This window comes from Anguilla anguilla, chromosome 13 (assembly GCF_013347855.1).
Source record: "Anguilla anguilla isolate fAngAng1 chromosome 13, fAngAng1.pri, whole genome shotgun sequence".
Taxonomy (NCBI): Eukaryota; Metazoa; Chordata; class Actinopteri; order Anguilliformes; family Anguillidae; genus Anguilla; species Anguilla anguilla.
In genome coordinates, this window is record NC_049213.1 from 13,535,879 (window position 1) to 13,554,200 (window position 18,322).

The following is an 18,322-nucleotide window of genomic DNA, read 5'->3' on the forward strand; positions in this document are numbered from 1 at the left end:
CACAGCACTTGAATTTGACCACTAAACTCCACTACGCCACTACCATAAAACGCCGAATGTCTGCACAGCGACATTTCTTTGTTCAGCAAGGAACCAGAAAGGAAGAGGAAAGCAGGAAATTAACTGTTGTTCTGGAGGTATCGAAACAATATCTCCGAATACAGGAGAGAACTAAAGCCGCACATTTTGACTCCAAAGTTAAGTCTGTCACAGCACCAATACTCCACTGAACGATAAATGGATAATATATAGGCCTATATATACGCTTGTATTAAATTTGGCTATTAGTTATAATATATATAAAAAGAAATGGATGCAACAGAATGTTTGTGAAACCACGAGGCGTATGCTATATATTCATTGAAAGTAGCATTGCAAATAAGGTTTGCGGGCTATTTAATGAGGTCTATATATCTTCCAGTGACACTGAAGACAGATTCGTTCGAATTTCCACGCGAATATAAGCTGTACCTGGAGAGCAGTTGAACTAATAAACAAATACAAATAAAATAGTATTTTCTTCTGAAAACCACCAGTTTTATGTGACAGTGTCCATCTGGACACACATGGATAATGTTCAGTCTTAGTCAACACTTTAAAAAACATTTTCATATAATTCTTCATGAGAACAGTGCCTTTTCAAATAAATGCATACGGTCACGTGACACTGAAGAGAAAACAACCAACACTTGTGTAATTTTGAGAATGCGCGCGTGTGAAATAAAAGTCCAAGAGCACATGGTATTTTAATACAGCACGCAATAGGACCCTGCAATGAAACGTGGCTGCTCCTTTCAATAATGCTGTTTTTCGACTAAAACTGTTGTGCGACGTCTTTCCTGGCCATTGCTTAGCTTGATTTATATGTTTGTGAATCCAGGGAGCAACATTAAATATATAAAACCCGAAATATAAAAATGCAGGTATCTCCAAAAAGAAAGGATACCTAATACGAGTCCTGCGACCGCAAGCGGTGCTGTAAATATTAGCCATCCCCTGTTTGAAAACAACACTGTTGGGGAGCAGACTTACACAGATTTTACGACATTTGTCTGTCTGTGGAATCCCAGCAACGCCTTGCTGCCTTGTGTTTTAATACTAAAACAGCAAGAACTGGAAACTGGTTCCTGACAAGGAAAATCTCGGAAAGGAGACAAAATCAAGACAAATGCTTGCCCTTTCAGTAAGACAGCAGCCAAATAAGCCTGTCCACTGTCCCTCCACATAAATTCGACCCGAAACAAGGGCTAAATGTGGCAAGCGTGTGAAATAATATTATTGTCCCCTCATGGCCCAGATAAATTTAATTGGATGTAGGCCAGGCTATTAAATTCGGTTGTATGAGCTGTGAACAGTTTCAAGCAACAACAAAAAGGCTCTTGGTTTTACTGAGGTCTCAAGCAGTACACCTAGTGCGTGTGCATGGGAAGCAGATTATGACAGTATGACTGAGATATAGATATTATTTATTTATGTAACAGTAGCACGAGAGAGGAGTGTCGAATTTAGAACTTGATAAAATTAATTGCAAACGAAAGAGTTACTCATATTAAATTCGTTAACAAAACTTCAAAATAATCCATTAAAGCCAGAGGCCGAAATACACAAAATACGTACATTTATTGCCTGTTTTGGGCACCATGGAATGCAGTAGCATGGAATGTAATGGCCTTGAAACCAACCAAAACGTGTGTGTGTGTGTGTGTGTGTGTGCGTGTGTGTGTGTGTGTGTGAGAGAGAGAGAGAGAGAGAGGGAAGCAGGGAGAGAGCGTTAACAGAATTAGTAGTGATCGCTTCATTCGCGCTATATATTTTTATTATTGCAATTAATGTTTCCTTGTACCACATGAATACAGTAGCTTCAATCAGTGGCCCTATCTGCGCACCGCGTTTCCTGGTTGATCTTGCATTGGAATCACATTCCATATACACACTACAATCAAACAAGCACAAACAGACAGACACACGCTCAACAGTCTCTTGACAATGCTTAACTCAGAATATCAATGTTTTAAAACTACCTTATTCGAACAAAATAGGCTACAAGCTGTCAAAAGCATAGACCTCGCTTTACACAAAACTATAGCTGGAATAGGAAACGTAATTGGCCTTACTTTTAACGTAAAAAGTATTAAACCCAAATGTCAACGGCGATAGATTTCAAAACGAAAAAGTGGGCACCTGTGTCATCAAATTCCAATGGATTGCGGAAACACAATGAATTGTTCTTATTAGACATAATCTAATCATAAATGTTGGTCTAAAAAGCAAGATCCACGACAAAAAGCATTGGTCTACCAAGTCAACCCTCCAAAATGAACGTTTGTCTTTACTGCTGCTGTTCGCCTGTACTATACAGTTTAAATGGTCAGGAATAATAAAGACGATATATTGTGCTATAGTTTAATCACTTTCACTATTTCATTGAGAACAAATACGCTATATACCAAAACAAATTCTTCATTCCCTATGTTGGAGAAGTAAACTATTTATGCCCAGTGAAACCGAAATGGCAAAGCATTAGCTTAATTGCATATTTGTAACTTTGCTACAGATACGAGTATTCCCGCTGAAAAGCAATTTAAAAACAAATACACAGACTTACAAATATATCCTACGCCGTGCTTTTACCCGCAAACCTAATTAATAATAATACGTGGTCCTTAAACGGGCGGAAGTGCGAATCCCGTGAAGCATAACATTGACAATGACCCCTTACTTCAAAATAAAAGCACCATCAGTCCACCATCGCAGAGAATCTATGTTCGACAATCAGTAGCTTCTAAAACAGGAAACTCACAATAAAATCATACATATGCAAGAACGAAATAAACAATGAAATGGAGGGATTTTTAAAACGTAATTTTATGACCCTGTCGCCCTATAAGTATGGACACTATGGTCCAATATTTTTGGAATGACATTACAGTATAGGCTACGTACTACATTAATTTAGCAGACTCCTATCCACAACTACAAATAAAGCTCATCGCGAATTGTATGTATGAAGCAATGACGTAACATCTAAGTATATTTATGTCTCTATTCTTCAAACATGTTTTTTAACTAGCTAGTTTAGCCACTTGCTACCATGTGTTCGCCTAGTTGTGACACTTTCCCATTGGCTGCTGGTTGTCAAACTTGACCATTGCGCTACTATATTTTTCCTGGTATTTTAAACTTTAGTCATAATGTAATCATTCTAATTGCATTCCTAAATATATGCAGTGATTTAGCTGTGTCATTGTCAATATATGCGCCCGAAGCCAAGTTCGCAAATTTGTTATCCTGGATTTAAAACATATTTTTATTTTTAAAGGCTTTCATCTTGGCAGTCTGTCGTGTCTGAATGCTTCCTTTCTTCGCTAATTTTAGAAAACCTTTTTAAAGTGCTCATAAGAACTATTTACACGCGCTTACATTAGAAAACAATTATATGTACTCGCTTTTTAGTATTAACGCGTGCACATGTTCTGGGGTTGCCCGGTAACTCGTATCCTTACTTATAACTAATTCAGGCGCATAATGTTTTCCTGTTTCTACATGATTGGTCTTTTAAAGTTCTCTGAAAGTCTAAGTACAATATACCTATAAGTAGTTTAACTGCTCTTACTGAACAGTACTGTAGCCTATTTACCGTCAGGTGTCAAATGATGTATTCCAACGCACAGAAACACGTCAGAAAAAGAGTACACAACAGTTCCGAATACACACCAATTTGCTGGTGTATATTTTCTACTCCTCTCAAACATATAGATTCGATGTAGATTCCAGCATCCAACAATCCATCTGCTCATTGAAATATCTTTGATCCAAACTAGTGGAGGTATACGGGTAGAGAGAGGGAGAGAGAGAAAGAGAGAGAGAGAGAGAGAGAGAGAGAGTGTGTGTGTGTGTCTGTCTGTCTGTCTGTCTGTGTGAGAGAGATAGAGACATGACTTTTATTTTCCCTTTATTAAAAATAAAAGGAAAAAGAAACCTACACATATATAATATAACAAAGCAAACAACGATAAAAGAAAAATGGAAATTAAAATAAATTAAAATAATCTAAAAGGAATCTAAGAAAAAACCCAATAAATTACTAGTACAACATCAGCCAGTCAGTTTTTCAAACAAAGAGAAAGCAAGAAAGAAAGAGAGATAGATAGATAGATAGATAGATAGATAGATAGATAGATAGATATATTTCATAAAACAAGAAACAAGCGAAAATAATGTGTGAAGATACACATCTTTCAAGTTAAAACATGGTGAAATAATTACACAATATATAAAAATACAGTGGTGTAGTGGTTGCAACGATCAAGCAGACCCTGAGCGTAATTACACAGGGTAAAATGTATAAATACACTCTATTTCAGAACCGTCCCAGGTACACGAAGTCTACTGTTGTAAACAAAAACCTTGACAGTCACAACAGTATCTTTCAAAACTCCACCGAAAATGGCTCTCTTGTCTAATCAGATGCCTGGAAACAGTCGATAAACGTACGATTAACTTTCCCGGTCCGGAAAGATTGCCATGACAGAACATAAGAACCGGAAACACGCGGTTGTTTATTTTCATTCAGAAGAAGGTTTAATGACGCAGCACATTCAGATAACTTTGAACGACTGAAAACGAAGCTAATTGGGCCAGCCTCGCAGATATTTATTAAGTTGGTAAATATAAAATAGATTTACGAGTTAGGAAATAGTATCTGTTTTTTTCTTACCAAATATCCCTCTGTTTCCTACAGCATTCGATTGCGCTAAAGCATTAGGCCTAATTGAGGCTCTTTCTTTATGACGTTTAATTTCCTCTCCAACTCAAGACAGTGTCGTTTCAGTTCTAGTGCAGACTGCTGTTTTTGAAGTCCCGGTCACTCTAGATATATTACATCTTCTATTCTTATAGGAAACAATCTCTGCTCCTGCATCGTTCCCCAGCCCCCTCTCTCCTCGTCCCTGTCCATCCCACTAAGTTCTACGTTTCCCCCCCCCCCCCCCCCCCTTCTTTAACACTTACCACAACCTCAGATAAAATACAGCCTACACAGTGACATATACGAAGACACATATTCGATTTGTTTTCTTTTTCCAGTCTGGTCTTCTTCGCCTCTTCCAAAAACACTAAGCAGAATAGTAAGAGCCCATATAAGGCGCTTACTAACTTGACCTTCAATTTGTATGCGTTCCCGCCCACGCAGACAGTAGCAAACACAAGGGAAGACGTCGTAAACACCCTTCAACTAAGTCAAACGTATTGGACTTTGGATTTAGCATTTCGCGCGCACACACACAAACACACACACACACACACATATATATATATATATATATATATATAGCAAATCACCAGATATAGGAAGGACCTCATATTTCTTCGTTTCTCTTACGTTTAAGGCCCGGCAAAATTTTTCTTTATAGCTGGTAGGACCCGGAGGATATAATGAACGTAGCTGATACATGACGTAACTAGTCTTTCTACTGCATAGATTGCCCTAGGAATTAGTTTTATAGCGCATACTGATGGCAAAACTGACTAAGCAGCTACGCGCAACTAGGAACGATTCGCCAAACAGCACAAGCCTGTCTCAAGTGCATGAGATGCAACGGTTGGAGACCGAACGAAAGAAAAAGAGAATTCTAATTCGTGTTCGGCTGTCTAAGAATACTGCTTTCATGAAACACGGGATAAACAAGATGCTTTCTGGGGCAAAGGAGCAGGAACCAAAAACCCTAAATTCTGTCATTGGAAAAGTGTTGCAGTTGGCATTCTAAATGGTAAATTGAAAATGTTTTCAGTCAACTGTAGTCATCTGAATTACAATACACAGCCTAGTGGTGGGATTCTTCTTCGTTGTACTAGGCCTACTACCGTGGACAGACACCTCCTAATCATCTCCATTCTCATCCTCCTACGCTTACAATTTATGAACAAAAGAATATTTAACATAACAAAACATGTCTACAATTTTTTATTTAAAAACCTGACAATTACTGTATTGCATATTTGCCAAATTAATACATATATGTGAGCACAGCATGATAAATCTGCAGGCAACATACCGGTTTTATGAATCATTTAATTATCATGAAGATCTAGTACCAAATTGATAAATATGACTGTACTCTGATTAAAGACACAATACAGCTATTAAGGAATCATGAGTTCTAATATTTAGGGTAATGGGTAATACAGAATACTGCTCCTTCAGCTTGCTTGGGATTGTTTTACATTGACAAAATTACACCCATTCCCCGCAAGCACGCAGACACGCACGCACGCGCACGCGCGCACACACACACACACACACACACACACACACACACAGAGTTCTGAAGAACGTTAAATCGTATTAGAAACAACAGTAGCCTTATATAACTAATGGATGCTGGCACTCCACCTACATTGTTAACAGGATTTCCAAAACATCCAACAAGTCCACCAGTTCCCCTTTTTTTATAAAACGACACTTATTTTTCCATTGTCAAAATTTAAAACCAGAACACTCGGAACATTTCCACAGACTTTGTTTCCACTCCACGTACGTCTGTAGACAGTGGCACAGGCCCCAAATTTAACCGACGTAAAGGATTTTAATTATCCCGAAATAAAGTCAATATATAGGCTTTATTGGAACAGATTGCAGATAATTTCTGAATTGAATCTATGAGTCATTATTAGATTGTGTAATTAATTGAATACTGCCAGAAACCGACTTCAAACCTCGAGTTTAATTAAAGTTCTCTGAGAATAACAGTGCAGGAGAATTGCTATAGAACTGGCCTGTTAAAAAACTGAAATTTAACTCGGGGAAGTTCAACATCGCACGAACTGATTTGGTATAGCATAGTATGCATATAGTGTTCGTGTGTATGTCCGCGCCATGATTTCAACAATTTTAATTAAAATCAACAGGCCACACATATCCTTGGGGTTCTGTAAGACGTGTCGCACTGTTCTACAAAGGCCTACAAACACAAACCACAAACATGATTCGGACAGGATTACATAACGAAGAGCAAAAACCACAAGAAATTGTCACACTGTCCTTGAAATATCAAGATACGCACAAGACAAAACAAAATAGGCCTATAGCCTAGTACTTGGAGGCGAGGCTGTTGAGAGGACTGAGAGACGCAGCCCCATCGCGCAACTCTCAATAAAATGAATCCTGGAAATAGTACAAAATAAGATTACACAGTTCTCCAGATAATGCTCTACGAACCGTGTGCATGTTACATTTGAGATGCCTACTGGTATTATTTTCTTTAAGTCAAATCCAGTTACCACTAGTGACAAATAAAATGCCCAGACGAAATCTTGTCTCAGGTGCAAATCTGCATTACTTTTTCTTGACGTTTAAAATATAACCTCACTCTGAACCGAGATCGGATTCCGTCCTCAATTTTTGTGTTTTCCTGTGCAGGCGTGTGCGCCAATGCAGATACCGCACAACTTTGCGCGTGGGCATCGTCCTTGTATTCTACATCCTATAAATATACCTTAAAACGGGAACAACAAGAGAGGCAGGCTATGAGGCATTATTGCCAGGCTACCGCCAATAGATATACTGGACAAAACAAACGGACACGATCTTCAAAAACATTTTGGGAAGGGTAGAAATTCTCTTTAAGCAGGCAACTTCTGCACAGAGTGAAACTAGCAGCTGAGCAAAACAAAACACTCAAATGTCATAGCACGTAAACTGTAAAATCGGGGGTTATCTTTGTTTGCAAATATGATAGGAGTTTTAGTTTCCACAAAATGAAACTCCAAGTGCAACAACTTGAACATACTCGCTTTTTATTTTTATTTCTGTTTTCTGCAAGAAAAGAAACATACCAAGTGTTTTATTTCACGTTAAATGTTTTACCATTTAGTAGTCATGCATATTAAGCAGCAAAAATAAAAAAAAATAACTTTAAAAGATGTTTTTCGACAATATCTGCGTTCTGAATAGTACTGGGACCACTATGTCCTACATAGAGAAAATCACGATTATAAAAAACTGGAAGACTTTTTATTTTTGTATAGGTCATGAAATGTATTTAATGCAATTTTAATGCATTTGCCATGTCGTACTAAGTTCACCCCAACCACATCCAGCTTCCATCTAACGTCCTCTACATGTCAGCCGCTGCAAATATAACGTGCCACAAGTCCGTCATATTTTGCTGAAAGATCACTGGCGAAGGATTGACAGCGCTTCAAAGTCAGCGCGATTACTGCATTGGCACTCCACTGTCTGTCTGATGTCTTTGTGGAAAGCGCCGAAGAATGTGTTCGGGGAGGTAGTCAGAGCTATTCGTTCGATCCAAAAAGACAGATTGTATCAAAAGAACGTGTATTCAAGTTGTTCGACCTTCTTAGTAAGCCAGTTGCAAATACTTTTTTTTTCTTTTTTTTTCCCAGGCCAGGCCAGTCCAGTCCAGTCCAGTCCAGTCCATCTAGTGTTTAAATCATAGATTTTTTCAATAATGATATTCTACTACAGGTTTTCACTGGAAGTACGGGAGTGACATAATGCAAGTGTCCTGGATGACAAAACATGTCGCAGTGGAAATATTTTCAAAAATGTTGTTGGGGGGGAAAACGTTGTTTTATTTTTTACTGAATGTGCCTTTGCTACAGTTTCATCACAGCAGAATATATGGTTCTTGAGATTAAGACCAGAGACTGTTGTACCCTGTAGGGGGGAAAAATGAATTGTTGGTTCTCAGGAGAAAAAATAAAAAATAAAAATGAAATAATAAAAACAAGATATTATATATATATATATATATATATATATATATATATGTGTGTATATATATATATATATATATATACACACACACACACACACACACACACACACCAAAATTGCGCTTGAGCACATTTACACATTTACAATTTCCCCCCCAGAATACCTATATAACTACTCGGAAGATAAATCTACCTTGGCCGTTTTAAAAAAATCATATGATATGCAGTTATTTTCAAAAAAAGGAACTTGGAAGTTCATTTTAAAAGGCGCGCAAAGATGACAGCAACAAGAAAAGTAGGCTACTTGATGACCTAGTTGCTATTGCTAAGAAATTCCAATATTGTACAAATATGTTTTACAAAATATAAATTAAATTAAACTTCATTTTTTTTTTAGATCAATCATATATTACGATTGTTTTTTTGCACCAAGCACAAAGAACATAAAGTAAACGTGAAACAAAATGAACTTATTCTCTCAACATCCAGTGTTTCCTAACCCACGCACGTTAGCTATTGTCCACTCAAGCTACGTGAAATGAGATGTAAAGCACAGTCTAGTTCAAGGCTATGTGGCAAACGCTCATATTAGCCTCTTTATCTTCTCTCTCCCCTGCTGTGTGCGGCAAACTCCCCGTCGGCCGCGGGGTGGCCACTGCCCCCAGACCACATGACACCCGAGGTCTGCCTGAGCACAGCACAGCCATAAAAGGGAGTGAGCTCGTCTCAAAGTCAAAATCGCACAGTCCTAGCACTAGCATTCTGGTAAGCGCGTCATCTCAGTCGAGTATAGGCTACATATGTTCGAAATATAGGCCAAAGCATCCGGGAAACAAATGGGACAAGTCGTTCACAGTTTGTACTTAAAGCTCCTTAGAACGTGTTTAGGCAAATAAATAAATAGATAAATGAACAAATACATAAATAAAATTAAACTGATTTCGCGTCTCTGTGATGAGTTAAATTAAATCAGGGTAACTTTGACATTTAACGCTTTATTTGGTTCTCTATCCTCAGTGTTAATTCACTACCTGACACAAGTTTGCATTTGGGTTTATGTGCGTTTGCGTTCACGCGTTGGATTCCATAAATAATTCAAAACAGAAGAAAAAATAACAGTCTGTTGGAAATATGCAATTACTAAAGCGTATTCTTTATTTCGTAGCAATTGTGAAACAGTGAAATGTTTGAGCTCAATACAAGTATTCGTCAAAGACTTGGTCATGAATTCGTGAAAATTATCCACAACACAAAGGTTAATCATTACATTATGAAAGCTATCTTTAACGATCACAAAACAGCAACGCTTTAATTGATGTTGTATAACTGCTTATGTTGAAATATACATTTTTCGTAGGTGATGTCGTATTACGTCTACTGTTGCAATTCTCATGGTGCGTCTTAAGTATAAAGTCTGATCATGAACAGCCTGATGCAGATATAGGTTTTTTCGTTAACACACTGTCAATATCAATAAGACATGGCATCCTTTGTGTAAACACACTAAGCCCAAGTCAATAATAATCTGCTTTTTAAAATACAGACAAATGTGCTTACACTAGTCCAACAAAACAAAACACACTTCAGCCAAATATATCAGAGTGCACTATAAATATATTGATATCAACACGTGCTAGAGATAATGCTGCAAGTTTGCTTGACTATACACACTGACTAATCTCCGACTAACTGGATTCGGAAAGTTTTCATTTTTAGACACACCGGTATAACTAATTGCAGCATGGACACACGACACACTATAAAATTAACAGGAGGCTGCAACTTATTAGGTATGTAGGCCTCTCGAAGTTAAACGAAACACTCGAATGTAAATTTTAAGACCGCACAAGTACGATTTATTTGATCTGACTATTTACAATAACTATTCAGTTAGAGACTTTAAGAGCCCCAGGCATGGTCGTTTAAAACAATGATATTATCAACATTTTGAATAAATGAAGATAGCAAACCGTAATATCAACTTCGCCGTTCAGAATGTGAGCTTTAATTTAAACCGCAATCTCATATGATACACGTTTCATAAATAGGTTGTAGTTTAATATAACAGTAGCGGACAACCATGTGGCAGCTGATCTGATGCCAGTCAACTAATATTACTAGGCAATCATTTCTGCAAACCTCGTTTAATGGTCTACAAACAGCATGCGCTGTTTTCCTTCTCACAGAACATTTCTGGATTGCTTATGTGAATCCTTGCTGGGACGTTTTCCTATGTTCATAGATGTTGTAAAGCAGCGCATTTAAAACACAAAGATTGATACTGAATCGTATTGCCTCGTGTAGTCTAAACACTCGCTTGGTATTTCCTATGACAGGCGATTGTAGAATTTAGCTTTGGCATTTATCTAAATTTCACTTTCTTCTAAAACGCAGTTTGTAGAGGAGAGCCAGACCACGCTTACATATAATTGAAACTGAAATAAAAATGAGAGAGGGATCCTGTAGCGGTTAGGCATGAACGCACAGTTCCGTGTATTTTATTGCATTGCGAACTGGACATATTCTCATGGTTCCCGGATTCATCAGCAGCAACAGGTAGTTGCATATGTGATGGAGAGACCACCAACCAGATAGTAGTTTCACCGTGTCCCTGACGCACGCTCACACATAGATACATTAAACTACAGGGCGTTGAAAGTCCAATTGTAAAAATACAGTGACACCGCCCAAACATTGGTTTCCTACGCGTGGGTTTGCATTCAATTCACCTCAGCCTGAGCGCCTTCAAACCGAAATGTGATGTTACTCATTACAAATATACTATTTTACTTCAGACTTGTAAAAGCATAGCTTGCAACAGCTAACTTGTGCAGAGAAGGGAATATAACCGTATTTATTGTTACCATTACCCATGCCACAGCCTTATAAAATGTTTTGCCTGGGATGTAAGTTTAAGAATCAAATGCAAGTTATTTTTTAAGAAGGAGGGGAAGCCGAGTGGTCGAGTATTAATGGGGAAAATGTTGTGGCTTTTGCTTGTTTCTTTCCTTCGTCGCCATCAGACATATCGACAGTATAACAGCTAATGGTAGGCCGCCATTTAAAAAGGTAAGAAAGGTGAACGTGAAATAGTCTTCTAGGCAGATCCCATGCAGCAAAAACATAATAATAAGCACGATTAATCTTGGAAAATCACAAAACAGAGCCATAATTAATAGAAAGCTAGAATGGAGATCATGTTGGGGAAGGCTTTTACCACAGACCGACACTCAAGAGTTGGTCTCTAAGGACGAACAAAACATTTGCAACCACGAGATAAGACGGGCTTACGTACATTGGTTATATCTCGTCTTCTCTTCTGAGAGAGAGAGAGAGAAAGAGAAAAAATAAATAAATAAATAAAATAATAATAATATTTTTATTTCTTTTGAGAGTAGGCTACATTGATACGTTCATGAAACTCGTACAGCATGACATTTATAGAAGACACTATTACAAATGCAAATGGTGCAACACAAAATAAATATGGACATATAAGAACAAAATATATAATAACAATAATAATAACAATAACAATAATTGCTTTATTATTATTACTGATCTGCTGTTGTACTAGGCTAATATAAATATTTGTATTATTATTCATAACCATAATACATTATAACGAAATATGCTACTAACATCATTATCATTCATGTTTGCATAAGAGGATACACAGGACTGAAAACAAGATTATTCGTGACACACAACAGGTAGGATATAACATACACAGCAGCACCACTCAGAGTAAGAGGGGGGCGGGGGGGGGGGGGGGGGGGGGGGGGGGGGGGGGGGCGACGACAACAGCACCATTAATGACAACCTTTCTGTATTTCAGTCCCGAATTCCCAAAGAGAACTTAGTCGAACACTTAAAATCATACTGATATGCTACAACAACTACAACTACTGCTACTAATACTACAGCTAAAAATAACAACAACAGTTATACCACATACAAGCAAAATTCAACAATGCATAAAAAGAATATGACTTCTTCGAATTCGAAGTGGAAAACATTTTTAAAAAATCAGAAGGTGCTTGGTAATCGTATGATAAAGACAAGAAATACATCATCACAGTTCAACGTAGTATATTTAACGGGAAAAATATATTTATGAAATAGCATCTAGCATGATTTCACTATTTCAGCCTAATTCTAGGCTACTCAATGATTTATATCAATTGCAGCACGTGACTGCATCAGTTCATTTTCTCAAGTAGGGTAATGTAAAGTCTTGTAAAGGTTGAGGTGACAAAGTCTAAATGCCACCACCCCTTACCACACCCATTCATTTCTAAGAATAAAAATAAAAAATAAAATGTTAGAACGAGGACCGGGAACCTGCATTTAAAAAAAATCTGACATACAGCGAACAACCCGAGTTAGTATGGACCGCACAATTAATCCTTTAAGGTGTAAGATCACAAATATGTGATACGAATGTTCTCAACTAAACATTCTAATGCTGATGTTGCAATCACTACTGGCAATTGAAAGCAATGGTGTTCTAGAACATTCACTTAGAATGGTGAACAAAACATTCCAAAAAACCTACTCTTCAAAGGGTTAATTTTTTACAAAGTGCGTTATGTGACGCTTCCGAACACAAATAGCAGCAGCACCGCCATACAAACTACTACCGCACCCCACCTCCTCACACACCCCTCAACTCAAATTCAACTGTCCTCCAAAAAACAAACAAATGAAGAAAATGTAGAGGATTAAGAAATTATAGCACTTATATTTTTTGTAAATCTTCACAACGAGAATAAATTTGAAAACGGTGAGACGATAAAAAGGTCAGACTCTTCTTAATTACTTGAGAGTCGCAGAGTTCATGCCCATGACCGTGAACGTCCCCTGAAGCACGTGATGTTAATTCAACAGCGGAAATAAGAGCTTAATTGTGTCCCATCGCCCCACTGTTTGAGGCAAATAAAAAACAACTGCAAATAATCGTTATTCTCATATCAGCTGTTAAATCCGAATTAAGTCAGAGATAAAACTGGTGATTAAACTGCAATTATTGAGGAATTTAAGAACCTTTCCAATTTAGCAAATTTATAGATACTGCAGAACACAAAATAGGCTATATAAGGGGTATTTCTCAATAAGAAAACTAACTTTCCAATTTTTCTGTGCTGTCCTGTGTGTTTTAATGTTTCCCAGGTTTTCAGTGCAACGCCTTCTGCTCAACCGAAGGCACTGATCAGATACAGGGCAGTAGGCGGGTCAGGAATTAAGTGTAGCTTAGTTTATGATTTGCTGTAGCGTTATGGGTTAGAAACAACAAAAATAAGTTCTGACTAATTAAAACTACTAAATCTCGAAATTGAGTGGTCTCGATTGTTAGGTCTTAAAGTGATTTGGCTAGATACTACGAAGAATTTGAAGAAAACATTTTAATTTTAAAACAATAATAAACCAGGAACAATTGTTAAATAAAAAATAACATGCTCCAAAGAAAAATATTGCCTTAAATTAGCTTATAATAGGCTATAGCCAAGGTTTCAATGCTATTGTGGTCTCCCAACCCAATATCACAAGAGATGTACCAATCTTCACATTGCCCGTTGTGGACCTGGTAAAATGAGGCTGTCGGCGGGTTCTACTCCAAAAAATCATGCCTGACGTTATTAAAATAGATTTAAAAAAAAAAAACAAAAAAAAAAACCAAACAAACAATCCTTTACGGTTGTTTTGCGCTTTTGGGGCCAGAGGCACACATCCAAAATCATTATCTAGATGTGCATTTCCTCTCACAGCGGTATGAAAAGAAATAATTTCGAAGGGACTGTAAATTAATTTGAACGTTTTAAGAGTGTTTCTGCGCCAACTAGCGTGAAAACAGATTTTATTGGTTGTATTAAATCTCAGGTTTGTAAGATAAGTTCAAGGGCGTTGTACTTCAAAACCTTTAGCTGAACCAACAAAAGCCTTCGTTTCTACAAGAATTCACATCGATCTCTATTATTTGGTCGTTTTCTTTCTTGAAAGTACACTACTCTGAAGAAGAATGAATCCTAAATGAAACATGCTGGTTTTCTAAAGAAGGTGCGTCTTCTGAGACGATACATGCGTTGGACACTGGCTAAAACGAAGCCTGGTGTAAACTTTATTAATTGATACACGGGGATGCTGCAAACTTATTCACTATGTAGAAATTCTGCCTAAAAGAAGGACAGGGCTTGTTCTCTCAACATCAGTCTTTTCTTCTTCATCCGCCGGTTCTGGAACCAGATCTTAACCTGTTGGTCACTGAGATTAAGGCGGTCGGACAGCTCCCTCCGCCGCTGTCGCGTGATGAACTCGTTGAGCATGAATTCGCCCTCCAGCTCGGCCAGCTGTAGTTTGGAATAGGGTTTGCGTTTCTTGCGGGTCCGACTGTGCATCGGGTACCATGGTGCACCTGGTGAGGACATGCATCGCAGTGAGTCACAGTGAGATGCAGGAGCACAGTCCGTAGCCATGCTTTCATCAATCCAATCCCCGTCACCAACAAGTAAGGTCACCACGAATAAATGAACATTCCTAACAAGGTACGTACGTTCCATGCTATCTGTAGGCTGTGTAACAACATATCAATATGTTTAGTTGCCTTCTAACTCGTGCCAAGCAATGTTTCTCCGAAATATGTAAGTATAGGTCACACAGTGTGTCAAATACTCATCAATAATGGGATATCAATGACTAGGTTTTTCCTCATTTTAAACGACACATTTAAATTGCCAGGGAACAATAGGACTATTTTAAGTGTCTTATAGTCTACATTCAAAGATCACATTAAGAATAGATAATTATACTATCCGGAGACACAGGATGTTGTGGCCCATGGTACAGCCGGAATTAATAAAATAATGGTGGATCCTTTACAACGCCGAAGTATTTGCCGCTTTTCATGCATGCTAGTCGGCTTTGACAGATACGGTTCTGTTTACGAGTCATTAAAACGCTACTCTTTCCGCAGCAATATGACATAACGGGTGACATCTTTAAGTTATCTTGACAGACTTGTGCATGGTCGAGCAACCCTTCTCCAGAAATCACCATAGCGTTAACTGACAGATCGTGCATGACATTAAGTAACATAAGCCAGGTGTAATTAAACTATGCATCCCATCTTCAAACAAGACGATGTTTTACGACGCTGCAAGTGTTTACTGGTTCTGTAAAAAACAGGGTGCAAACATCTGAAAATGGTAAGCTTTTTTAAGTGCTACCCCTAGCGGTGTTTGTCTACCTTGCATGCCTCTGTGTCAATAATCAATGCAGAGTAGCTTGCATGAAATAATCAAATAGCATACGCTTCAAATGACACAAAATAGACGAGTGTATGCGTGTGTCTGTGTGTCATGTTGAAGCGTCCTATTAACGTTAGCGTCACTGTAGCCTAAGTAAACACGTTTCTATGCAGAGAACTCACCTCCGCCTGCAGCCACGCTGCCTGCATGATTGCCAGGAGATGCCAGTGTCTGTTGGATGCTAGCAGTTGTCTTGCTTCCTTCGTTGAGCAACGACGAACTGGAATCGGATTCAAGGGACTGACAAGACGGCGGGTCTTGGGTCAGCTGCTCAGCCCCATAGTCATATTTAGAAAATGTACCACCGCTGCCCATCCCGTTGAGCAGTCCCTGCTCTGCCGACATAGAGGAAGTGTCTCTTGCTCTGTCCTCCCGTTTGAGGCTCCCACTCCCCGTGCAAGTCTCCCTGCCGCCGCCACCATTGCTGTAGTAACATTTGCCTTCTTCCTGACGGGTTATTTCACATGCTCGGTTGAAAGAAGGGTTAATGGACACGGGGCTGCTAAAGTAGGACTGAGGATATCCATTGCATGATTCCGATGGATTCCACGGGAGGGAGCAGACATTATCCCGTCTTGGGTAGGAGAGAGAGGAAAGACCCGCCAGTTGCCCCCCAGATGCTCTAAAATTTGGGAGATAAAATGTGTCTCCCGTGTGGATGTTTACCAAAGGTCCCACAAACCCAGGATTAAGAAGATTATGTTCGCCCATTTCAGCGGGCCCGACCAACAGCTTCTACTTTATTGCAATCTGACATTTAACATAGTTAAACTGAGGGGTGCGCCTGATTGGTCGCCCTCGAGTCACGTGCTGGGGCCAACTTGCGCTATAGAAGGTGCCACCCACCAGGTCTTTCAGACAAAACAAAACACTTACTTCTGTATTACGGCTTTTATACGGCTTTGTAAAACACTGTAAAACGTTTTATTAAAAATAGTGAACCTAACTCTGTTTTGATCGCTTGGCACATAAACCGCTTTTCTCGGTTTTCATTGTCAAGACTGTCACAAGACGCGTTTAGTTTCTTTAGCGGGGCAAAACGTCTACGAATACATTTTTGTTACTAAACGAAACGAAAGCAATCTTTAACAATAATTTTGTATCTCAAAAAAATGGTAAGCATACACGCGCAATCGCCCACTCAAGCACATGCAGATACACACGCACGCGCGCGTACACACCCACACCCGCACATATGCGTGTAGGCCAACGTGTATGTATTTATGTATGGCATTGCATTTTCCAGAAAATTACAGATGAATTGAATGTCATATAAAGCCTTGATGCCACCTTTTACAGGCTTGTTTTAAGGACACACTGATGTTCACAGACACGCTCTGCTCGTGTTTACAGTAAAGGGGTCAGCAGGTTGAAACTCCGTAAAAGAAGACGATCTTCAATAAGATTATTTTAAGAGCATATATTTCAAACAATACCAGTACACCTCACAGGAAAAAACGCGCACAAATACCCCCATTAATCGTTCACAGCCGTACGATGAGCGGCTTGTTACAAACCCCGCAATTCTGTCATATAGGTTTTACGGTAGGCGAAGAGGATTAAAATGATTTAATCAGTCAAAATTCATTACTCAGTCATTTTATCAATTGGTTTGTAAACGAAATGACTCACGTCTAAACAATCCGAATAAAGTTGGAGCGTGATAATATCAGATAATTCCTGAAATTTTAAACCGTTTCAAATAATCTCTGACAAAAAAGGTATTCTCATTAGTTGTTGGCATATAATGAGCCATTGACAAAATGGAAGGCCAAAGTGGGAAGCGCAACGTAATCCTCAAGCTGTGATCTGATGTAAGCGTGAGGTAAATTTTCTGATAAACAGGATATAAGCGTATACTAAGTGAAATAACAGAAACCATTTATAAATCCTAGGCCCACATCTAAAATTAATCACCACTTAGCATACAAATTCCCGGTCAATTATAGAATATGCCAGAAGACTGATTTCCCACAAAATTCGGCAATGCTTGCATCATTCCAACTAGCCTATTTTTATTTACTTTAATAGAAATAAACGAAAAATAAAACTATTAGCGTTACAGAGAGAGAGAGAGAGAGAGAGCGTACTGCTTTATTTGTCGATGTGCTGATTGATTGATTGACTGACTGCATGATTGATTGCTTGATTGGAAATTTATACCATGGATATAAATTACTCACATCAGAATGTAGCCTACAGACCACAACCGCATCATGTTATTTTAGTAATTATTTTTTGCTGTGGCAGGGCAAGAGGATTTATCAAGAGGCACAAATAGT

General features: G+C 38.4%; 1 protein-coding gene across 1 annotated transcript; it reads right to left on the reverse strand.

Annotated features, from left to right (window-relative positions):
* Positions 1-13,245: 13,245 nt before the first annotated feature.
* LOC118211266 (homeobox protein Hox-C12a-like) lies at positions 13,246-16,762 on the reverse strand. Its single transcript, XM_035388345.1, has 2 exons — positions 16,163-16,762; positions 13,246-15,148 (listed from the first exon to the last, which is right to left on the reverse strand). The coding sequence occupies exons 1-2, from the start codon at positions 16,749-16,751 to the stop codon at positions 14,910-14,912; spliced, it is 828 nt and encodes a 275-aa protein (XP_035244236.1). The 5' UTR covers positions 16,752-16,762; the 3' UTR covers positions 13,246-14,909.
* Between the last annotated feature and the right edge of the window lie 1,560 nt (positions 16,763-18,322).